Consider the following 24,306-nt stretch of genomic DNA (forward strand, 5'->3'; position numbering starts at 1 on the left):
AAAATTTGCGGACTTTTTCATGGACCAAACCTATTTTTCTGTATGTTCTTATTATGTTATAATAAAGGAAATGTAAAATGTATATCAGAGTTCTGTAGTTATTTGTTTCAAAATTTCCAAAATAAAAACACTCCATCTTTAGATATCAGTATGTATTAACTCTAATTTTCATCTTGTATTTTTCTGTGAACATCTGAAATGTGTCTATTCAGTCTTTGTTTTTTTTTTTTTTTTGCTGCAAGCTAAAAACAGTAGAAGCTCTGCTTTAAGCTGTAATTATCTGTTTTGTTTTATAAACTTATTCAATATAGCATCTAATTATCTAATTCTGAGATAAGTGTAGAGGAGTTAAAACTCTGCCTCGAAAATTAAGTAGATGGTAATTAATGTGGAAACATCTCATAGATGTTCTAAAATGCAGTACGTGAGTAAATGTACTAAGTTTCCACTACTGTGTTTTTTTTATTGACAAATTACTAACTCACTATATTATCATTTTAGTCTATAAAGAGCTTTAATGGACCAGGAGGCAAATGACAAACTGTAGCTCTGTAGAAGAATTATTCTGTGGACTTTTGATTAGAAATCACATTATTTCCTTAGCTACTAACATTTTGAAAAACAAAACCACTGAACACTTAAAAATGAATGTCGGTGTGTTTAAGTCTGGATTTAATTGGCCTTCAGAGGGACAGAGTCCCTGAGGGGCGACGCAGCAGACCAACCATGGAGCGAGGGTGTGACTGAGCGAGTGTCCGGTATAAATACACTTTCTGTCGGCTTCAGTCTGTCTTCGCACCGGCACCAGCTCCGTGTGGAAGGTGAAACACGTGATGGCAGCGCCGAAGAAAGTCTGTGTGGTTGGCTCTGGTAACTGGTGAGTGCAGGTTTTTAATGGGGTTGAATTAACTTTGTGGCACTTCATGGTCTCTTTGGGTATTTACATAGAGGGATCTGTCAGAGCAGTCACTGCCTCGGTGTTTCTGTTCTTTCACACGCAGTTCGGTTAGTAAGAAGGCTTTTAGTCCAAAACCTGGAGTCCAGGAGGCGACTTTAACAACAGATAAATGATTCATAAAGTCCATAAACTCTGCTGCACTTTTGCAACACTGCAGGCTGGATTGAGTTTTGTCTCTGCAGGAGGTCTTCGGAGACTCAGTGACCTTTTGAAGCCTCAACCCTCCAGAATCTTTATGAAACAAGCAGCTCCTGCTTTTTATTATGCAGCGACATTTGTGCTGCATCAGCCTTCGTGTGGTGTTGATGTCCATCACCCAACATGACATTTAGGTTAGTCAGCGCTGGAGAAAGTGCTCCCAAACTTTACCACTCAAGTAGAAGCAGCAGCACGCTGGTCAAATATTCAATTTCAAGTCAAAGTCATGCATTTAAAACTGTGATTTAGTACAAATAAAGCTGTTTGAGTGGGAGATCAGTTAAACTAATTCATATACATTTGCACCATATTTCATGTGCTGATCGTAGGTTTTGTATGTTAAATTCAAACATGGAAAAGTGTTGTGAAATAGAAAGAGTGTCAGTGTGCAAAAAAAAGGCTGATTTATTGATACTGGGATGTTTAACCTATATTATGTGTCTGTACAGATCCATTCTAGTGAGGAAACTTTCAGATTCATTACTGTCTGCAATTTAGTAATGACTTTAATTATTAGAAATCAATTACACAAAACCTGTTTTAAATAGAAAAATAATGTACTAGGCAACAAAGGCCAATCAGCAACCTTATTAATATCTGCTGTATTTCATGCTGTGAAACGGTGACGTAAAAACAGTTAGTAAAGTAAAAGTTCAGTATCACCCAGAGCAGTACCAGAGAATTAATGTTTGTCCAACCAAAACCTGGACTATTTGTCAACTGAGGCATCACATCGGAACTTGCAGACTACCAAAGCCCAGTAGGAATTCCATATAAATTCATGTATAATTTAACAGACAGGCAAAAGTTTCCTTCTTTTGGAAACTGTACCTTTAAGCACCTGCAGAATAATTCCCATGTGTCTCCGTATCATCAGGGGCTCTGCCATTGCCAAGATTGTGGGTGCCAACGCAGCCAAGCATGACAGGTTTGACACCACAGTGAACATGTGGGTGTTCGAGGAGATGGTGAACGACCGTAAACTGACAGATATCATCAACACAGACCATGAAAATGTGAAATATCTGCCTGGTCACAAGCTGCCCCCCAACGTGGTAAGCACAAAGAAACACACGTGTCCATGTGAACTATAGAAGAGATGTGGTCAGTTTAAGAAACACCTGGTTTGGTTTGGTTTCCATCATTTGTTTCTGTCTTCCTCAGTTGGCCGTTCCAGACTTGCTGGAGTCTGTGAAAGGAGCTGACATCCTGATCTTTGTGGTGCCTCACCAGTTTATTGTGAGACTGTGCGACACCATCAAAGGCCACATCAAGAAGGATGCTGTGGGAATGTCTCTCATCAAGGTGAATGCCTTCCTGGTCACAGTGTTTTGTTGCATTATTAGCCACATAAGGGATCTACTGTGTGCTCTCAACATTTCTTGTGTGTTTTTCTGTCTCTGTAGGGTGTCGATGCGGGACCTGAGGGTTTGAAGCTGATCTCTGAGGTCATTCGAGGGAAACTGGGCATCACCATGACGGTTCTCATGGGGGCAAACATTGCCAACGAGGTTGCGGAGGAGAAGTTCTGTGAAACAACCATCGGTACAGTACAGAGTATCATTTGGAATAAGAAATGGCATCTTTCCCATTTGATATTGAAGTGTGCATAGTCATAAAGCAACTGAAAACAGTGCATACATTATGCTGTCAACTGCTGAACAGTGTAGTGAGGAGCTTAATCGGTTTCTGTAGTACACAAACAAAAATGGTGTCCTCAGATTTTAAGTTTATTTGAATAGTTTTTAAACAAAAGTGAGATTTTATTTATTCAATCTTGTCAGTAGGAATTGCTATTCTGTGGGAAAGTATAATGACTTATTTGTTACGTTTTGAATCAGGGTGCACAGACAAAACAGTCGGGCCCATGCTGAAGGAGCTCATGCAGACTACCAACTTCCGTGTGACTGTGGTGGAGGAGTCAGACGTTGTGGAGATCTGCGGAGCGCTCAAGGTCAGACTTTGTCTTCCACTAAGAGTCACCAATAATCAGCTCCGTGCTTTTAACATTCATCCAGGCACCAGCATAGATTAGGATGTTATGTCTGGGCTTGAGTGCACAGAAATGCACTATTACAAGTACTGAAGAAGTAGTTTGTATTTTTAGACATCTACAGACATGTCACTCTTAAATTCAGCCTTATATATATCACAAATCCTAGAAGATTAATCTAGCAGAATCCCTCGTGGGCGTCAGAGCTAATTTGTAACACATTCAATGAAGTAACAGCAGCATCTCGTCTTCATTGTTACTGCAGAACATTGTCGCAGTAGGCGCTGGTTTCTGTGATGGCCTGGGGTTCGGCGACAACACCAAAGCAGCCGTGATTCGTCTCGGCCTGACGGAGATGATTGCCTTCGCCAAGGTCTTCTGCACAAATTGCCCCGTCTCCCCCGCCACCTTCCTGGAGAGCTGCGGCATCGCTGACCTCATCACAACATGCTACGGGGGACGCAACCGCAAGATTGGGGAAGCTTTCGCCAAAACAGGCAAAGTAATAACCAGCTTTTTCCCTCTCTGTGTGTGTTTCTCTTCCGTCGTCTCTGTCACTACTACTACTTCTTATAGAAATCATAGTAATTTAACAACAGGCATCTCTCTGCTTAGAGTATTGAGCAGTTAGAGAAGGAGCTGCTCAACGGTCAGAAGCTTCAAGGTCCAGCGACTGCAAGTGAGGTCCACCAAGTCTTGAAACAGAAAAACATGGTGGAAAAGTAAGTTTGTCTCATATTTTTTTCTTATTTCAACTCTTATCAGTCCTTAAGCTAAGCTAAGCTGTCAGGCTGGGCTGAAATATATAAATATTCTCATCTAACAATCAGCAAGAAGGCAAATATTTCCCCAAATGTTAATCTGATTTAATAATTTGCTTTGTTCTCCTCTCCAGGTTTCCTCTTTTCACTGCTGTCCACCAGATCTGTTTCAACGGCCACCCAGTCACAGAGTTCATCAACTGTTTGCAGAACCACCCAGAGCACATGTGAAGGTCTGACAGAAGGACTGATGAGTGGCTGGAACTTGGGAAAGGACTTTTACTCCAGCACTAACCAAGGATTTTGCAACAAATCCTTGAACCAAAGAAAAAAGAAATGGTGTGAAGTTGTCCTCCGTCTCCCTGAGCTGCTGTTATGACATTACTGACAGAAGCATAACATCTGTTGCCACCTCTGTTTTTACTCATTAGAAACATACATGTCTCAAACCGTCGCAGAAATCCACCAAGTCTTAAAAATGTTAAGAATTTGACTTACTCTGCCTTACGCAATACATCAACTCTGATATTAATGTTATGAAATGTTACATCATTTCTTGGGTAAAGTGCCTCGACTTGGCTTTTCACTGACATGTGTGTTGAACAAAGCACTGAGTACACAGCAACATTCACCACTCACAGGGGTGAATGTTGCTGTGTACTCAGAGGGTTGCTTTTATTCTGGACACCTTAAAATGTAACAGATAACTTAAGATTTATTTTTGGAATAAATTATTGGACTCGTTTAATTTTCGTCTGTATTCGTGTTTAAGTAGTTTAGTCTTCACTTTGCTGCAGGAAACACTCACTCTCCTTCTGCAGCAGCCTCAGTGTAACCTGACCTGAACTCAGTGCGGCTGCCACTCTAAACGCTTCACCTTTACCATTTTCTAGAACGTCTCCTTCGACCTTTCCCTCAACGGCATGTCCTGCTGCCTCAAGCACAGTCCTCATAAGTGATGCCTGTGCTGTTCAGTATGAATTATTGGCGTTAATTAGTCCTGCAAGGTTATGAATGAAAATATTTTGATTAACAACATCTTTGTATTCTGTTGACTCAGTCGCAAACATCTGTGTTTAGTTCATGAGCAGGAAGCCAGTGTTCCTTCATTAACGGCCATCTGTCCGTCACCATATGCCAGTGTATCCCATCAATGCTCAGTCCCTGTGGATAGGAGTGTCAGCATAGATCCATAAAAGAGTTTCCTCTGGCCTTGAAGTGGAAGTTTACATACTGTACTCAGTATTAGAGTTTAAATCATCCCCCGAGTGTGTGTCTTTTGATCAAACTAATTTTTTTTATGTTTATTAGTAATTTTCCTCAGATATGTGATGGACTGTGAGGTTACATCATTAGCCACTTGTTTAAAATCAGATTCCCTTTCTTAAATCCCTTGCATAGTTATTGAGTCGACTGCCCTATGAGATTTCTAATAATAACACACTCTGAAGGGGCAAACGTCCATCTATAATTAGACTGTGGATATCACTGCAGCTGCCTCATCCCTGCCTAGCTGTACAGATGGGAAGATGTCCTTTTATTTGAAACACTACTCCATTGTGATGGCATTGATCATTAGTCCTAATGTAAGATATTTGAGCCAATTTAAATGTAATTTCACATTTTGCATATTTTAAATGAAGAAATGTGTAGTTTTCAGTAGAGTGTTGTGTGTGGACAAATATTAAATAACCTTCACTTGAATGGGTCAAGACGTTACATAATATTTCTTGACTATTTATGTTTGTAATGCACTCACTGGCCGCTTGAGTGTGCCATCACATCAATCACAAACTCCTCAGTCACCATCAGCTTTTTATTCTTTTTAAAACAGAACCCTTAGAATTTACCTTTCTGGGGGACTAATAAGCCAAAGTCTTAAATGTAGTAATGCAGTAATGTAGTAATGTAGTAATGTATTGTCTACAGTCTGGCTCCAACTAAAAACAGAAGGGAATGAATGTGATGCATGCTCTGAACCCATCCCCTTCAGCGAGGGAGGAGGGACTCGCTTCACTTCCTCAATCCAGTCCACATCTCAAACGGTGGGGGGGGGGGGTTGTCAAGTTAGCCGGTGTACAAAATAAAATACAGGAAGCTCAAATGTTTCACTTTCAAAATGAAAAAGTCAAATTACCAGCAACAAAAGAAACAACGCGGAAGTTTTTCTTTTGGCTCAAATCCAAGTCGAGCTCAACTTTTTAAAATGTGTTTTGCAAGTCACGCAGTCAGGACAAATTGCCTGACTCTTAAAAAATACACTTTTGTTCAATAGAAAAAAAGGATCTTTGTACATACAGTAGCAAGTGCCTCCTCCAGGGGCCCCAAAAGCTCACGACTCCATTTAGTATCTACTTAAACTCATCTTAAATTAGTTAGAAATGACTAGATTTGAAACAAAATACCAACAATGTCAGGTCCTGAAAAGAGATCTGAGTTGAAAACCAATTTTCTTTATTGTTTGTGGCTATTCAGAGTTACTTATGGGAGTTAAGTAGTGTGTCTGGCATTTCCTATACTGGAATTAAATTACCAATAATAATAAGTGTAACATTTCCAAATAGCTTGGCAGTAAATTTGAGTGGAACAACCCTTGTTATGTGTGTTGCATGTACATATTGAAAGAGAAAAACGTATTTATTATCATTTTACTGGAAAAACCATGTTGGTAAAGTAGTAAAGTAAAAGAGGTTAGGTTGCTACACAACAGATCAATATTTATTGTGAACTTATTTAACATTTGAGCTGGAAGCTGCAAACAAATTTGAAACAAATTTTTAAAGGTAAAAAAAATATATAGTAATAGTAATTATAGAAAATACACGTAGTGGAGTAAAAGCAACTAGAAACACTGAGTAAAGTTAACTGTTCAAGAAGTATTTGAAGTTTATTTTGAAAAGCTGAGCCGGAAGCGCGGCTTCTTCTGTGGTTGTCTTGACAGCGGCAAAGTTGCGTGTGGCAAGTCATCATTCAGAGGCGCTAAACAAGTTTCACACGTTTTCCCTTTCGGATAGAAACGTTTTTTCCCGACCGTCCGGGGACAGGAGCTCAGAGAAACATGGCTTCTCTCTCAGCCTGGTTTTGGAACGAGAGGTTCTGGCTGCCGCACAACGTAACCTGGGCGGATCTGGAGGACCCAGCACCCGGGGTGGAGTATCCCAAAGTTGGACACTTGTTTACTGCCTTGCCGCTTGCTTTGGGGATTTTCGCCGTCAGATTAGTCTTCGAGAGGTTCGTATTAGCCGCTCACATCGGGTGTTTTGTTTTCCAAGTGAAGGAAATATTGTGTAAAACTTCTTTTTTATTATTTATTAATGTCGCTTTTGTTTTCGCAAGAGAGTAATGATGAGTTCACCAACCGTGGGAGGACCGATGTGTTTAGCTGCTCACTGTGTGTTAACTCCGGGTTTGCCAAATGTGTCTCTCCATTTCCTCATTGTCATTGACTCCTCTTGTGACTCCTCTCTTACCTTTAATCACAAACGTGTGCTCGACTGTCCAGTCAGCATCCTCCCTGGGGGCTACTTCCAGTAAATGCAGCAGTGTTAACACTAAATCCATAGCTGCTGGATTTGCCGGGAACCACTTCCGGAAACCCCCCCTTTTTTTTTTAAATATACATTTTTTATCCTCGGTAAACTCCAGACGTGTTTTTGTAATCACTGCTGGTGTTCTGTGTTTATGTGTTTTGTTTTGTTTTAAGCTGCTCTTCATTGATGCATACGTGCACGCATGCTGCAGCTGCCACAGCCCTGCTGCTCCTGTGGAGCTGCCACATCTTGTTGTGTGTGTGTGTGTGTGTTTCTCTGTATGTCCAGGTTATCCTTCCGGCTTTGTGCAAAGGTTAAACTGTGCTTTTGTTCAAGCCACCACCTCGGAGATGCCAATAACGTGACATCAATCAACAACACGCACATATACACAGCAGCTTGGGGCACAGCTGGAAGTCAGAAGACTGCAGGCCTTGTTAGTCAACTATGTGGATCAAGTGAAAATGTCTTAGAGGCATTTGCCTTGACAAACCAGATCTATTTTTCCCCCCCATTTATTTGACTGTTGCTGCATACTTGAGATGTTGTAAAGTTATCTTGTTGCTCACCTGAACCTCTTCCTCAAATAAAGATAAGGGCAGTTCAAGCTTACTACAAATGTGACACTGATAAGAAAGAAAACTGTTTAATTTTACGTTGGGCAAGTTCAAGATAGGCATAGGCAACATAGAAAGGGGGTCAGTCTGGTGTCACTCTGGATGGGAGGGTGCTTGTCCCACCAGAAAATCCTGATTTCACTCGATCTCCCACTAAACAGATTCCTGTGAGGAAGGTTTGGTGTAGCTTGCTGGTCTGGATAAGCGAGGGTTGATGAGAGCTGTAAAAGAAAGCGCTCTGATACCAACTTTCATATTTAATTTGGAGACAGCATTTTTATTTTGCCAATAATTCCTCTCATTGTTAGACCTGCACTTTGAATTTGAAGCTGGAGCTGAGTGGTAAGAGGAAAACCACAATCACTCATTCATTGAGTGAAACCTATTTTAGTGAATGACCTTATACGGTGGTTTCACTGGTGTCAACACAATACGTTATTCAAAGTTTCGGCACAGTAGGTTTGGTTGATGCATTGATGTCAGTTTTGCCTTTCTCATTGTCAGGTTCCAGTTTGTAAATCCTAAAAAAAACTGCATTATGCACTTGAGTATTACAGAATTAGATGAAGGTGGTGCTAGAGGCAGTTCGCATAAACAGGCTTAAAAGTTTAGATAGCAGCCTATAAATCATTGCTTTTGAATGTAATTATAACATCCAGAGTTTCCCTGACCTTTTTATTGGATTACACAACATTTTCATTCTTTAAGTTGCCACACATATTTGTTTTGTAAACTTTAGAAGCCAGTTTGAGGTCAAATATAGAGCCTCAGTATATATATAAATATTGGAGGTGTGCTGTTTTTAGAAAGCATAGAAAAGTGCGTAGTTGTAGTTAAAGTAAGTAATCTATTGGATTTACCTCAATATAACGAAGTACCTTAATTTATTAGGTATTTAATTCGCAGGTAAATCAGCCATTATCACCTGGATGCTTTTATTATGAAGGTGTTTTAATGAAATCTCTAAATTATGAGCATATTTATACAGTGATTTTGTATTAATTATGCATGCTGGTGATCACACCTAATATTACAAAGTCCTTGATTAAACATACAAGTATGTTATAGATGCTTAAAATAAACAGACAGTGTTAGTTGCGTGATGTTAAGGACTTTCATTTCATCTTGGCAAGCTATACGGTAATTGATCTTACTAGACCAACTGCATTAGTGATTGCCTACTATGCATTCTATTATAGCATATAACACATGACAGGTGCTGGCAGTGACACATTTTGGTGTTTCTATTGTTAGCCTGCTGCTTGGTTATAAAAGGTTATTTGATCAAGGTTCACCTGAAAATAAAAGAGACTGTGAGTCACCATTGGCCAAGTGTGTAATCTTTAATCAGACACGCTCTGTAGTTGTCTGACAACAAATAGAGGCATGTGTCAAGGATGATACCTGAATAGTTTGGGATCTCTATAAAAGCACACAAGCAAAGAGATTTCCTTCTCAACATTGTAAGGAGGTGAAGTCGTGCTGTGTAGTATGAATTATTTCGGTAAATCTGAATTATGTAGCAACTCTTGTCCTACATTGACACTTTCTAGACTCGATATTCACAGGGCCAGCTCCATGCAGTGTCAGGCTTGGTCTGTACCATTTAAACACGTTCAAGTGGCTGTAAATGAGGAGCAATCAGATACTGGAGGTGTTGCTGAGGTGTTCGATAAGATGCACACTGCAGCGAATCACCTGTCTCATTTTCCAAAGCAGATTTTCTTGTCTTGTCTGTGAACCTGTGCTCAAGTGGAGACTGAGCCCAGCCTGATCCAGAACGATGTTATCAGAGAGTGTTAACTCTGTCAGTGTGCAACACCCCGACCGGCTGACTGGCTCATTCATTTATTTATCAGTGAAAATCATCACACTGCAGCTTGAGCTCCTACTGGTCTATCTGCAGTACCTATAACACACACATACACTTAACCTCACAGAAAGCATGCACACACACTCTCTATCTATTTGGCGCCCTTCACTGTGAAACTGTAGCTGACTTCAAATAACATTTCAGCTGCTTTTATTTCGTACACATCACACTGACATTTTCACTTCATGTATCCTTGTCTCTTTGTCTTTCCCCTTTTCTGTTGTAGTCTTTAATTCCTCGAATGACTGTTTACATGTCAACTGACATTTCAGCTGCATTTATCACGTTGACATTTCCAACCAGAACTGTGCCAGTTAGTCAGCTGACACAAATACTGCCACTTTTGTTAGTGCCATTTAACTAGTTTTAGTAATTTCTTAAGTAGAATTACTAAAGTTTGCTGGTTTCAATTTCTGAAATGAGGAGTTTTTATACATTGCTCTAATAGAACAAGTAATAGGAATCAAATGCAGTTTTGTATATATTATAAAAGTACAATTATAGTATCTTTTAGGATTTCTAAATTGTTGTCTCTTGACCTTTGACCTTTTTCATCTTCTCCAGGAAACACTGGCTTTTTTTTTCAGTAGTTCTATGTTTGCTCTTTTGTGTTGTCTTTGTCTAGCATTTTTATCTCAGGATAAGATTTGATAACATGCCCTAAAGATGAGATAATTCAGTTTTGTCAGTTAGGAAGAAAGGTGGCAGGTACATTGGACGCTTGAGAGTTTTTTACATAGCAGTCTCCTCTGCTGTATTTGCAGTTTTCCTCAAAATGCAGCATTTATGCATGTAATCATAAAGTGTAGCTGCAGGATTCCTCTTTTACCTGCAAGCACTTCCCTTCTCTGAGTAATGTGACAGCTGTCATCAGCCCAGCCAGCCCCCCTCCCTCCTCTAGACCAGTTTCTTCATGTTTGATCTTAATCACTGCTTTGCTGTTGGCAGTGACGTTGTGCATTTCAGCATTAAGGCTGTTTTATGTGTGCAGGCCTTCGCCATTTTAACTCATGTCATGAGTTGAACTGAACTACAAAACTACAAATGAATGAGAGATGTGTATGAGAATATGAGAAGCCACACATTTATATTTACATCACATTTAGTCATTGGGCAGACGCTTTGATCCAATGCTACAGTTGCCTTGTAATCTGTTGCTGGCCTATTTTGATATTTAAATAACTACCAGGTAGCCTACCTGTGAAAACACAAAAGGAAGCGAGGGTAGATACTGTAAACAAAATGTTGACGTGACACGTCTTGCTTTGTGCATCAAACCTCCTCCTTGTACAGTATTCTGTTTATTGCCCATATAACCTGGATTGTCTGCCCTTGAGGGTTTCATTTCTTAACTGTCAAATCTGCTTTGAGACATGCTGCAACTCCACAAGTCAACTGAAGGCCACAATTACATCCAGTACTATGCTATGAATAGAGCCGAGCTTGTCCTCAGCCTAGGCCCTGACACTGGGAGGTTTTCCAGTGTCAAGGTTGTATCCTGCCGTCAGGACTGCTAGCGTCTATGTAACAGGCCACACTGAGCCTGTGTCTTGGTAACAGGCTTTGTGTATATTGGAGTGGTCAGTTTCTGAGGAGGAGCAGGGATGTTTTGACATTTGACATAAATAGATTAGCTTACATCTCTCGCTTCTTCCCTCCTGCTGTCCGCCAATTAACACTACAGGCTTGGACTTGCGTGGGATGTTTGTGTCGATTCATCCTCCTGTTTGCCATAAATTCTAAAGGCCTGTCTTTACAAGAGAACCTCGACGTCTTATATCTGTGCAACATCAGCTCGCCCATTAACGACTTAATAAAGGGAGGGTGAAAGTAGGCCCAGCGAACAACAGTTCGCCATGTGTCAGGTTTACACACGTCACATTCAGCACTGTGCCACTCTGGAGCTTTTAGGTGATCAAAGTGTCACTGCATGTTGGCTTCGCTCATTTAAAAGTGTTTTATACCCACGTTACATGTAAATCATAAAAATGCTCATTGCCTTGAATAATGTTTAGCAGCGTTACATGAAACTGACCTATCCAGTCTAACTTCTGGGCAGGCTGTTCTGCACAGAAGTATTCCTGTGTCTCACCACTGCAGAGTCATCACTCCAAAGTTTTCAGCCATTTTACTTTAAATGTCATGAAATGTATTTAATGTATGAAGTAAAACTGCTTCAAAGACCAAATTCACATATCCTTCATACAGATAGGTACACTTGCTAATTTGAATGGCATGAACATTATACCACCTACGCTGATCTAGATATCTGGTATTTCTGTAAACTTGTCACCTTAGAAATTAGAGAGGTAAATTTAACTGAAGGGAGACAATAAAACCAGACAGGACAAAAAGTATGAGGGTTTAGAGTCAGACAAAAGACGTTGCATTTTATTTTTTCTACATTCATTGCTCATAATGGGAAACAATGGCTCAGGCTGTTTTGTGGTGAGTGTCAGATTCTCACTGCAGGACCCCTGTGCTTTTACACTGCTGAGACAAAAGAGGCCTTATCATATGAAGAACTTTGCTACAGTTCAGTACCACTGAACCTGCACCCGAAGAGCCTGATTCTGTCAGGTTGTGCAGGTTAGAAGGGTAGTAGGTGAGATTTAGGTAACAAGTTTTTGTGCATCTGCGGGACATTTGCTTTCACCAGTATCTCACATGTGAAAATGAGCCCTGTGCTTTCTATGATGCATTTAGCTCAGATTCAGAAGTCTAGCTGACCTAACTCTATTCGACAGAAGTAGGCAACATTTTGATGTTCAGAGATCTCGCAAAGCCTTATGATCAAAAACTGTTGATTTTTATGAAGCTGGAAAGGCTCACAGAGTAATCTCGAAGAGGTTAGATATTTGGTCCACCGTCAGACAAACTGTCTATAAATAGAAGCGATTTAGTACTTCAGGCGTTCGCCCTCAAAGTGCTTGCCCAGCTGAGATGGCTTCAAAAACGCAAATCAAAATTATGTTCAAACAACCTGTAAACCTCCTAGTTTGCAGATTATTGCTTAACTAGCTGAATGTTATGTTATGTTGTCTTACATTTACGCTTGAGTCCAACACCCAAGAAGGCTTTCTTAAAAATTAAAATAGATATTTATGGCCAGAATGCAATTCAAGCCTGCACAAAGATCCACCATCATGTGGGTGGACCACTAGTGGGTAATAAACCAGTCTTTATACATGTTTAGTGGCACTAGTTAATTTAAGCCAGTCTGTCCCCTAGGACATTTATCTTATCTGGTAATCATAGCACAGCTTTCCTAACACAAATCAGATAAATGTTCAGGTTAAACTCGGAGCTCCTCTTTCAGCTGAACGTGTCAGTTTAGCTATAACGCAGAACAGAACTACAGTAAAGGGGACAAGGTCATAATGTTCCCATACTGAAGAACACATGCCATAATCACTGGGGATTTTTCAGAAACTCCTCTTCAGCTCGTTTTTTTTTTTTTGCTTTATTACTAACCGTTAGCTTGCCGGGCTAATGCTGCACATTAACCACAGTGTCTGTGTCTGTTTTCATGCTGTACACATGTGATGCCCACAGATACTATTTGCACAACCTGATAGAAACGATGAAATTGTTTAGATTGGACTACATTTGAAAATGATTAAACCAGATATAAACCTGAAGCTGGTGTGACGTTTTGATTGGACCTATTAGTTAGTAAATCTTTATAGCAGTTAAATTGTAGTGCACTCTCTGATAGGTGATGCTTCATGCTGTAGCACATTGTTTTAATGATGATTTTATAATACTCCTCATACTACCAAATGTCAAAAAGAGCTGTCTCTTTAAGTCTATGTTCTTAAAATATGTTTCAGAAAAAGAATTGACAAGATATGACAATGTTATTGTGTTTTAACGTGTGAAGGAAGTTTGCTATCTAATCTAACTGATTGAATGATATATAAAAACAGGTTGTGCAACTTTATAAGCAGTGAGTAACTCTCAATCTCTCACATCTTGACCTCTGATACAGATTTATTGCCAGTGCCTGTGCTCGAAGTCTCCACATTCAGACAGGTGTTGGAAGACGAGCTCAGCCCAATGCAGTGCTGGAGAAAGTGTTTACATCCATCACAAAGGTTGGAGCCCTCCCTCTCTTTCATTAATGTTTTTTTTTTTTTTAAACTGGTCATGTCAGGGTTCAAAATGAAATTTAACAACATGAATATATTCTATATTTTATTAGAATTTTATTTTGTTTCGCCACACAATACAGTGGTCTCACGTGATCAGTATTTTTGTCCTTGATAAAACTTTTACTATACATAAACTAGAAACTCTGCCTTTAACACAAAAATCCACATAACCTGAAATCACCTGTTACTGTAATATACAAGACCAATCTAAAATGTGAAGAAATCATCATCATAAAAGCTTAAGTTGTTTATTGTTTCTCATCTTCTTTCTTTCCCACAGAATCCAGACTCTCGCCATCTGGATGGCTTGTCCAAGCAGCTGGACTGGGAGGTGCGAAAGGTCCAGCGTTGGTTCAGACACCGCAGGAACCAAGATAAACCCAGCACACACACTAAGTTCTGCGAGAGCATGTAGGTTAATGTCATAATGTCCTGTTTTGTTCACCTTTAATCTCCCTGCAGGCTTAAATACACAGCGGCTGTGTTTTCATGCAGGTGCGATGTCACAGTGTATAAATATGTGTTCCAGTACTTTTGTCTTTGTGTTTCACACTGTCACACTAAAAACACTTTGGCTGGTTTATCAAGGCCAGTTTTTTGTCTTAGATTTGGATTTAAAATGACAGACTTGGTAACTAGGATCTTGTTGAACTGTACATGTGTAATAACCAAGAGTAACTGATTTTTGTGTTTGCTTTATTATTCGTGTCTCTTGTATCATTTGTATTTCCTGGATTATAATTAATTTTCTTTTTCCCCCAGGTGGAGGTTTACATTTTATTTGTGTATATTTACCTATGGAATCCGGTTTCTGTGGCAGGTGAGCTCATCCACAGACGAAGCAGTGAAAAACAGAAATGTTTAATTGACTGGTTGTATTTCCATACATAATAACATAATTCATTATTCACACAACTGATACGTGTTTCTTTTTAGTCTCCCTGGTTGTGGGATACACGGCATTGCTGGTACGGTTACCCATATCAGGTAAGATGCACTTCTACTCTCTGTCTATACAAACCATTCATTTAATCCAATACAACATTAAAAATATAGCTTGAGAAATGGCCTGAAAAGAATCAACAATGTCAAGAACAGAACATTTACAGCAAGGTAAATGGATCAGAGGTTATATTGGATTATTTGACACTCTACCTAATAAACTATACTGTTAACCATGTGCAGAAAGGTAGCGTGTGTTGGCTTATCTCCTCTCCCAATATGTACTGTAAAATGCAAGTGAGTGTGACAGCAAAAACATTCTGTGTTTTTTTTTTTTTTACTTCACTGCGTCTTCCTGTTCTTATATAAACGATGAGGTCCCATTAATGCCCTTGTATTCCTGTTGTTTACACAGTATTATGTTGACACTGATACTATCAGTAAACACTTATTCCATTAATAAGAAAGGGCAGTGCTCATTCTCAGTTTTGATGGCTGCTGAAATATGTCACATGACACATCAGTAGATGAAGATCTGTGCACAGCTGCCTGCTCACCCATCTAGCAGGGTGCAGAGCAGGAAGGTTACAGAAAAATTGTACTATGTGTATTAGTAGTAGTTCTGCTACGTTGAACTAGAAAAGTGGTTAGGACAGTGACTAAATGGACGACATTATTGGCAGTCACAAGTAGTCATTTTCAGATAACATGACACACACATTGACTCAGTGGTTGCTGTAAAAACCTCATGCTAACGCTTAAAGTACCTAAATATACACAGAACATTAAATCCACTTAATGTTATGGTGGCCATAGGTCAGCATTGAAAATGTTTTAATGCAGGCCACAGTTGACAGGTATTAAGAGCTCAGCTTGCTACATCTCTCACTTCTATTGGACAGATCTGACCTAGAGCTGATATATTATTCAAAAATGTGTAAATATGGTAATTCTAGCACATTGAAGATTAGACCATTAATAAACATTTAAACATCCTGCTCAGTATGATTGTCACAATAAAAAATAGATCTGGGGCATCTAGTGGCTTAATGGTTCAGTCACAAAAGAGCTATAAAACCACAGCATTACGGTTCCTAAGTGGGGCACGTATTTAGTATGTCATACCCTTCTCTGTCTGCCCTTGCTTCCTGCCTTTCTAAACTGTCAACTGTCAAGTAAAGGCAAAATGTCAAAATCTGTATCACCAGTTTGCTTGTATACTATGCATTTATGTTTAACAGATTTTTGTTATCTGAAGTATTGTTATCAGATTTTTAAAATCAGCATCAGCCTCAGATTATATTAGCTGGGCTCTAGTCACTCTATGAAGTCCTGACGCATTTCTGTCATACAGGCCTGTTGATACACAATTTAACCTGCAGGTTCACATTCACATTTGTGCACGTTAATCTGCTTTACACACTCAAAACTGCTTCATCTGAGCTACTGCTCATTCAGGAGAGCAGAGAGTCAAACCCTCACATACACCACAATATGCAGATTGTTCATGACTACCTGCTTTTCTTCTGTAATAAGAGTAGACTGGCATGTGTGTTGTGATGATTTGTGACATTGTTGCACAGTGGTGCTCGCCTTTCACTCCCGTCGCTGTTTGATATGCAGCAAAGTTTGTTACCATAATAAACATTTTTCTTTAAACTGACACCCTGATTTCGTCCTCTCTGTCTCTTCAGGTCATCACTCCGGGTCTTTACCACTACTATGTGATAGAGCTGGCTTTCTACTGGTCACTCATGTTCTCCCAGTTCACAGACATAAAGAGGAAGGTGAGAAGAACAACTCTCTCTCTGTCTCTCTCTCTCTCTCTTTCTGCCTGTTAGGTTAGACCACGCTGGATGCTCCACAGCCGCCACTCCCTGTTAGGCATTTGTTAATACGTCTATTGTTCCTCATTTTGCAGTTACGCAAAGCTTTTCCAATGTGTGCACACAAATCAGTGTGCACGAATGCTAAACCTGTCGTGTAAGTGTTACAAGCTCTTACAGTTGTGTTAATTTCAGAGGGTCACATGTTTTTGTTCTTAAGGGATGGGGGTGAGGCACAGCTGGTGCTGCTCAGTCTGTGAGTGCCTTGTGTTTTCAGCACGAGGGCAGACGCTGTCATGTGATTGCAGGACAGAGCAGGCCTAACTCTATTAGAATGACATAAATTCCACCAAATACAAGCGTCTTAGAGCTAGAGGTGGCTAAAGACGCTTGCCTTTAATGTTTTAGATATTTTTTAAAGCAAACGTCTGGAAAAGTAGGTCAGCGCTACTTTTTAAAATTTAACTCTGGGAGGAGTTGATATAATCTGAGAGGCACCGGGCCTGGTTTCACATTCGAGTTAATGTAATTTTTTTATTCATATGATTGATACGATGTGGGGGCTGATGAAAGGCCAGTTTTAACTAGCTGCTTCAGTAGATGTGTGTTTACCAAGCTAAGGGCCTTTCTCACAGTTTAGCCTTTGCTCTCAGTCACGTTGTGATTTGCACATTAAAAGATCCGTCAGGAAAAAAAAAGCCACAGTGCCAGCGATTTTCACATTTGAACTTGTTAAGAGAGGAAGTTTTTCAGATCTAAAGATCATGTGAGAGATGTTCTCTAAATGTATAAGTTGTCATCTGCTGCTACATTAGCATTTATTTAATAGCTCATAGTGAGGGGATGTCAGCCTGAACTGTGCAAAAAATAGTACAAATCCTTGGACAAAAACGTTAAAGCACTTTCCACAATACCTTTTTTCTTTTTTAAAAACCAAATCTGTTGCAGAACTGCTGTCAGCTCAGATGACTTCACTGTCAGATGCACATGTCTCCCACCTTAAGCTTTGCTCTTATTACTCTGCGTGTTTGTTTGTCTAAGGTGATTCTGCCGTGTTAATCTTTCACCTGTATTTTCTCTCTGTATCCAAGTATAGCTGCATTAATCTGGCACTGCCACTTTTAGTTTAGTTTTCTCTGTATTTTATGAGAGCACACTGAAGACTGTGTTAAGAAATAATGGTGAAGAAATTCAGGACGGATTAGCAGCTTTGTTCCTGCTGGTAAAAATGTGATCTTTCCTCTCCCATAGTATTGACACATCCACTCAAAGTGCTGTCTCTGAAGTATATATACTCCATGGGTTGTATATTTTGCAATAGTGGCCCTTTCATGTGCAGTCTGTCCTTTTTTTCTGTCGTACTAATAAATACTGGCATTAGTAATGACATGATATATGTTGCTAAGGGCCAGCATGATTGAGAGTAAAGATACTATTCTTAGTTGTCACACCTCTCAAATGCTAGATGATGTTTTTCTACATTATTATGTTATTTGTCTTGACTTCTAATCCTCAAAAGGGCTGTCAGCTAAATGCTAACATGCTGATATTTACCTTGTTTATGGTCTTTAGTGTGTTAGCATGCTAAGATTGGCTAAATATAACAAAATCACTTACACATCTGAAGCTCTTTCTCGTTTTGTCAGGTATTTATTTATAAAGTAAAGCAACTTAAAATGTGTGTAGCGTGCATTATGTGAGCTGATGAGGATAATGCAATCATGTGAATATTTTTATTGAAATATTTCTGTCTCCAACAAGATGATACAGAAACAATATCATCATCCACAAAGACATGCTGCTATTGTGGTTCAAAATGCACAGTACAAGGCAAATACTTCAGTGTATATGTGCAGTATGGTAACCTTCTCTCTCCCTTTTTAATTGCAGGACTTCCTGATCATGTTCATCCATCACCTGGCTACAGTCGGCCTGATTAGCTTTTCTTATGCCAACAACATGGTGCGAGTAGGGACCCTGGTGTTGTGTGTCCACGACGCATCCGACTTCCTGCTAGAGGTCAGGTAGACATTCTGACTCTTGGTGCTCTGAGAACAAAGTACTGAAAGTACAATAGTGGCAATTTTGCATATTTAAAGCCACTAACTACAAATTGCTTACCCTGATCGGCTAACATGAACACAACGAGGTGGATTTAATGTTGTGGCTGATCAGTGTATAAAGTACTTTACTGTAGTTCTGGCCAGTGCATTTTTGCATTAGCAAAAGTAACAGCACCAAAGTGTAGAAGTAGTCTGTTACAAGTAAAGGTCCAGTTTTCAAAATGTTTATTAACAGTATTAACAGCAAAATATACATAAAGTACCAAAAGTGAAAGTAATTATTATGTAGAATGATTCATTTTCACAATAGTTTCTATTATAGTGTTGATACTGTTTTCAAGACACTGCAATCATCAGTAATATGTTGAAGAAGAAACGCTAAACAGAAACAGAAGTGATGATGAAAGATGTAGAGAGACGTGACTAATATGATAATTGTGCAGGCTCAGCTTTTACATAATGTAGATTCCTTTTAGGATATTTATTGTTCAGGAGCCTTTTTTGCTTCACATCAGTTGGTTTCTGAAACAATAGAGATGAATTGTGATTGTTATGTAGCGTTTCCAGTCATTTCCACTTGGCCGAATTCCAAATACAAGCCCATGGATTTGATATGCTTGATGTGAGGGGAAAATATTCACTTTGGAAAACGTTATTATAATGTTTTATTTCTGTTATCTTTTTCAACAGGCAGCCAAACTGGCCAACTATGCTAAGTACCAACGCCTGTGCGACTTCCTCTTCATTGTGTTTAGTGTGGTTTTCTTCATCACCCGACTCGTCATATATCCAGTATGGTGAGTACTATGTGACACCTGCAGCTTCAGAATGTAAATACTCTGCTGTAATAATGAGCAGTTTGATATCCAAATCCAGTATTTTATAGTTGGTCTTGGTGATATGTTTATCTGTAGGGAAACATTTGAATGGGTATAATTTATCAACAGAATGATGATGCTTTCTCTAGTTGTTATTGCACATTAGCCTTTAAGCATATCTTCTAATGTGTTTTAGTGCAATCAATCAGCATAATATGAATATTTATATCACAAATACACATTTTAGCTTCAGCTTTGGCCATAGCTTAAAATTTTTATTTTTCTTCTTTGAATTTTCTAACAACTACTTGCATAGTCGAACATCTTGAATTACTGTAATTTCAGTCTATATTCTGTAGCTGTAATTAGTCACAGTGGTCAGAAACGCACACAAAATCTACTTTGAAGTCTTTTAAATGCATTTAAAGTGACTCAGATCTGATGCCTAACAGATTCACCATTATACTTTTTCTCCCGAGCCTGCTGAGATCTACAGCAGTGTTTAGGCTCAGGGAGCTGTTCAGTTAGCAACTATTCCTCGACAGAGACCTGGATGTTGAAGCTCAACCTCTAGAGAGACAGACAATAGGGAACCTATCATTGCCGAATGTAACCTGAGCAGCTATATTCAGTGTCTTGGTGTGGATGAGTGATAAAGCTCGTGTTGCTGTGCAGTTACCTGGACTGAAATCCATACCTGTGCTGGGGGAATGTGGGTCTGTTGACAATCTCCTGTCACTCCGCTTGATTTAAAGGAAGACATGACCTCACCTAACATTACAGTAGATCTGTGTCATTGACCTGCTTTCAAATCATAATTACAATCTGTACTTTTGTAGTGGGTTTCACTCGATGCTTGCTCATTAGTAATAGGATTAAAGTACTTTAAATTTAATAAAGTGATAAATTAAAATGTTTGTCCACGACAGACTATTTTGACTATTAAATAAATATTCACATGTAGACATGTTTGTGTCTTTGTTTTTCAGGATCTTGAATTCCACTATGTTTGAGAGCTGGGCCATAGTCGGGCCGTACCCATCCTGGTGGGTCTTCAATGTCTTACTGCTGGTCCTCCAAGTGCTGCATATCATCTGGTCCTACCTCATAGCTCGTATAGCTGTCAAAGCCGTGCTGCGTGGCAAGGTGGGTCACTGGGTGATCGCTGAGAAGTACTGGATTTTAGATGACTGTGACAGAATAAATCTGCATCTATATAATAATAATAATTGATATTATTTTCATTTATCTTAGTATTATTATTATTATTAGTAAGTATTTTTAAATAAAAAAACACTGCACATCAGATTTAACACTGCTTTGTGTGTGATAGTAAATTTATAACATGTTTGCATTTTGGACACAAGAGATTTGAAGGTGGTCTCAGAAACTATAAAGTGTACTGTTCACTATTTCCTGACATTTCATAGAAAACGAAACAATCAATTGAAAAATCTGCAGAGAAATAGGCATCCAAGCTTTTCTTGCGCAACAACTGTTTTTCAGCTAAGAGATAATCTAATAATCCTGTTACAGGGTATATTTGTTTGTGGTACACACACCTGCTAGTTTCACTTCACTACATTTGACCAGAACAAACAACAAACTGTATTTTTACACTTTCTTACAGTTTCCTTATTTAGTTGCTACATTAGAACTGCTGCATTTCGTGTTAGTAGTGGGACTACATCCAGGCTGGTGCTGCACAGTGTTATTTCACGAACTCAAACTTTGTCCAGACTTAAAAAAAACGATTTACATGATTCAGATCCCTTTTCTAATACTAAAGATTTAGTACAGATTATAAAAAAAAACTCTATTATATCCCAAAATATTTCCTCCAGACATTTGCAGGGAAATAAATTATTTATGGATAAATGTGTTCATAGCAAACAATCAGTGAAACCAAATAAATAGTCCCAGCAAAGCATCTGTGTGTGATCACAGAATGTTTATTACAACAAACACTATAGCTGGTTTGGTTATTCATTTGCTGCCTTTTCACTTTTTCCACTCTGTCCGTGTCTCATCTCTCTGCAGACGCTGCTTGTTTCCTCTCCCTCTGGAATGAGAGAGAGAGATCCTGTCTTTCTATCTGTCTTTGTCCAATGAGCCCTACTCCACTGCTCTCTCACTTCTCTCCATTCGCTCTCTCTGCTTGACAACTTTACCTTCTCTGTTTTTGCCTGTAAGTTTTCTGCTCACTCTCTCTGTGGTGATTCCTTTCACACGTCTTAGTTTAATCTGGCCCAGTCCGTGTCCGATTAGGATTCAGTGTAGTTTCAGTGGGTTTAATTGGGCAACTCTGACAGGCAGGCGAGCAACAGATAGACCCACTTATAAAGTCAGCAGTGGGAGGAGTTGTAGTGATGAGTAATGTGGTTATAGTGTCATGAATGTCAGGTATGTGCAACTGTTTCTCATTAGTCAGGAGTGTGTGGAAACTGTCCTACACCACCACCCTGTGGTTATGATAAACTCAGGTAATTTGCATGAATAGCAAAATATTTGTAAGGGCAGTGTGACAAGAAAATCAATGTAACGTATTACAAAGGAGAATAAAAGCAGCACACTGAATAAAAGATTTCAGTGTAAAGCTGCAGCGGTGGCTCGTCTAAGCAGTTTAGCTTTAGACCCTTTTAATATAGAGCAGCATCTCCTTGCAACCAATCATCGTTTGAATTTCTATATGTTGTCAGCAGTTCAATCAATTTGTCCTGCACTGTCACTATTTTATAACATAGAAGCAAAGAATAGAGAAAAGTACTATAAAGAACTAAAAACAAGAGCTTCTAAAGTCATTTTACCCAATTTTTCCTAATTGAATTCTTGCCCTGGTTCGCCTCTCTGCCCAAAAGACAGATAAAAGAAATTACCCCATAACATTTCCTTGCAAGAAAAAAGGACTCTGAACACTAATAAATATGTTCCTTCATGTTCATTCTGGTTTTAAATGATCACAGACCAGCAGAGCTCACGAACATGAGCGTGCTCTGTACACTCTGCTGAAGTCACATTAAATCTCCTGCTTAGTTTAAAAATATTCTTTGCAGCTATGAACCCACCAGCATGTAAAACAATCAATAAATACTGGAGCGGCTCCAGATTTAGTAAATCACCCAGCGGAGGTGAACCAGGGCCATGCAGAGTTTCTCAGGAGAAGGGTTTCAGGGTTTTTTTTATTAATGTGGGACACACATCAGTATGGAGCTAATTTAAACTACGTCACAATATCACATTTATTAATAACTATGTATATCTATCAGTATATTCTTTGTAGACCCTGTGAAGACAGGGTAATAGATAAACTTAAAACACTCCATAGACACAGCAGCAAACAAAACAGACTTGTGCTGGAAAAAAAATCTGATATCACTGAATTTCTACGTTTGGATGCATGGTTTTAACTTCATTTAGTTCTTTTAGCATTTACGCTATTTTTCTAACATCTTGTTTGTTGTAAGTTAACGTAGTTTCTGCTTATTCTTCTGTTAAAAAGTAATTATATGTATGTTTCCTGTCTACCAGGTGTGCAATGACGTCCGTAGTGACATTGAGAGCAGCTCAGAAGAAGAGCCCAACACGCCCACAGGCGGCCTCAGGAGTTCTCATTCTCCCAAGGGAGAAAACGGCACTAATGGCCACTGTGCTGCTGCAAAAGCCCAAGCACTAAACCACAGCAGCTGGTGACATGGAGCCTAAACCCGGGAGCCCCCTGCAGTTCGCCCCCTCACATCTCCAAGAGCTTTGTTTGTCTTATGACATTCCTGTGTCGTGCAAAGCTCACGTCCACATTCTCACACACACACACACGGTTTACTATCACACTTTACACTGACAATGAGAGCGCACAGATTTGTATGTTGGTGAACTGATAATGAATATGCAGACATTGACACTGACATCAGCTTTAAAGTGTCCTGTTAAGACACGTACGACACAACTCAAGAGGTGATCTGTACAAGGTGAAATGATATGGAAATCAGTTGAAGCAGATGATTTGCATAGCCTTATTTTTCAAATGATGGGATTTATTTTGTGCTGAGTTTCCCTGCAGATGTTTGTTTCAATGTTCTCTCCCAGTTTTATTGGTCAGATGAACTTGAGTATTTTTGTTTTGAATGGTTAGCTCACACTGAATCACACAGAAGGCACTGCCGGGGTGGGCTCTGACTTTACAAACATGTCTCAGCAGGTATTATACATAGAAATAACTCTTGTTATAACTGTGGTTTTATCAGCTCTTAAAATCAGAGCACCTGCTCCGTCTGTGTGTGGCCAGAAGTGCAACAGTAGCCGTTCCTGCCTTTTGTGTTTTTTGTGTATTTACGCTATCACATTGTTTGGCTACTTTGTGACTTGTTTTGTTCTGTTTTATCTTTAGTTTAGTTTTTTGTTTTTTTTACTTCTTCTGAGACCAAATGTTTCTAAAATTGTAGTGTAGTAGTCACTGCCCATAGAAAAACCCAGGTATGAGGACAATACTGTTTGGTATCATGTCATCATATGAGTGCCTTGTAAAAATGTATTTCCAAATATATTCTGTTGAAAGACGCCTTTCTCATCACAGCAC

The 24,306-nt window shown here is 39.3% G+C and overlaps 2 protein-coding genes across 2 annotated transcripts; both read left to right on the forward strand.

Annotated features, from left to right (window-relative positions):
* Nucleotides 1–792: 792 nt before the first annotated feature.
* Nucleotides 793–4,573, forward strand: gpd1b (glycerol-3-phosphate dehydrogenase 1b). Its single transcript, XM_026346784.1, has 8 exons — nucleotides 793–877; nucleotides 2,034–2,211; nucleotides 2,321–2,461; nucleotides 2,563–2,701; nucleotides 2,998–3,110; nucleotides 3,415–3,651; nucleotides 3,765–3,871; nucleotides 4,045–4,573. Exons 1-8 carry the CDS (start codon nucleotides 834–836, stop codon nucleotides 4,139–4,141), a joined length of 1,056 nt encoding a protein of 351 aa, XP_026202569.1. The 5' UTR covers nucleotides 793–833; the 3' UTR covers nucleotides 4,142–4,573.
* A 2,266-nt stretch (nucleotides 4,574–6,839) lies between these two features.
* On the forward strand, nucleotides 6,840–24,302 carry cers5 (ceramide synthase 5). Its single transcript, XM_026348507.1, has 10 exons — nucleotides 6,840–7,141; nucleotides 13,922–14,027; nucleotides 14,365–14,495; nucleotides 14,847–14,904; nucleotides 15,021–15,071; nucleotides 16,721–16,813; nucleotides 18,743–18,871; nucleotides 19,606–19,712; nucleotides 20,723–20,879; nucleotides 23,262–24,302. Exons 1-10 carry the CDS (start codon nucleotides 6,969–6,971, stop codon nucleotides 23,421–23,423), a joined length of 1,167 nt encoding a protein of 388 aa, XP_026204292.1. The 5' UTR covers nucleotides 6,840–6,968; the 3' UTR covers nucleotides 23,424–24,302.
* Nucleotides 24,303–24,306: the final 4 nt, after the last annotated feature.

Source organism: Anabas testudineus, chromosome 5 (genome assembly GCF_900324465.2).
Source record: "Anabas testudineus chromosome 5, fAnaTes1.2, whole genome shotgun sequence".
Taxonomy (NCBI): Eukaryota; Metazoa; Chordata; class Actinopteri; order Anabantiformes; family Anabantidae; genus Anabas; species Anabas testudineus.

Coding starts and splice junctions, on each gene's coding strand:
- cers5 (XM_026348507.1), top strand. CDS start 6,969: ATGGCTTCTCTCTCAGCCTGGTTTTGGAACGAGAGGTTCTGGCTGCCG. Junction 15,072..16,720: donor GGTACGGTTACCCATATCAG/GTAAGATGCACT, acceptor CTGTCTCTTCAG/GTCATCACTCCGGGTCTTTA. Junction 19,713..20,722: donor CTCGTCATATATCCAGTATG/GTGAGTACTATG, acceptor TTTGTTTTTCAG/GATCTTGAATTCCACTATGT.
- gpd1b (XM_026346784.1), top strand. CDS start 834: ATGGCAGCGCCGAAGAAAGTCTGTGTGGTTGGCTCTGGTAACTG. Junction 3,111..3,414: donor AGATCTGCGGAGCGCTCAAG/GTCAGACTTTGT, acceptor TTGTTACTGCAG/AACATTGTCGCAGTAGGCGC. Junction 3,872..4,044: donor CAGAAAAACATGGTGGAAAA/GTAAGTTTGTCT, acceptor TCTCCTCTCCAG/GTTTCCTCTTTTCACTGCTG.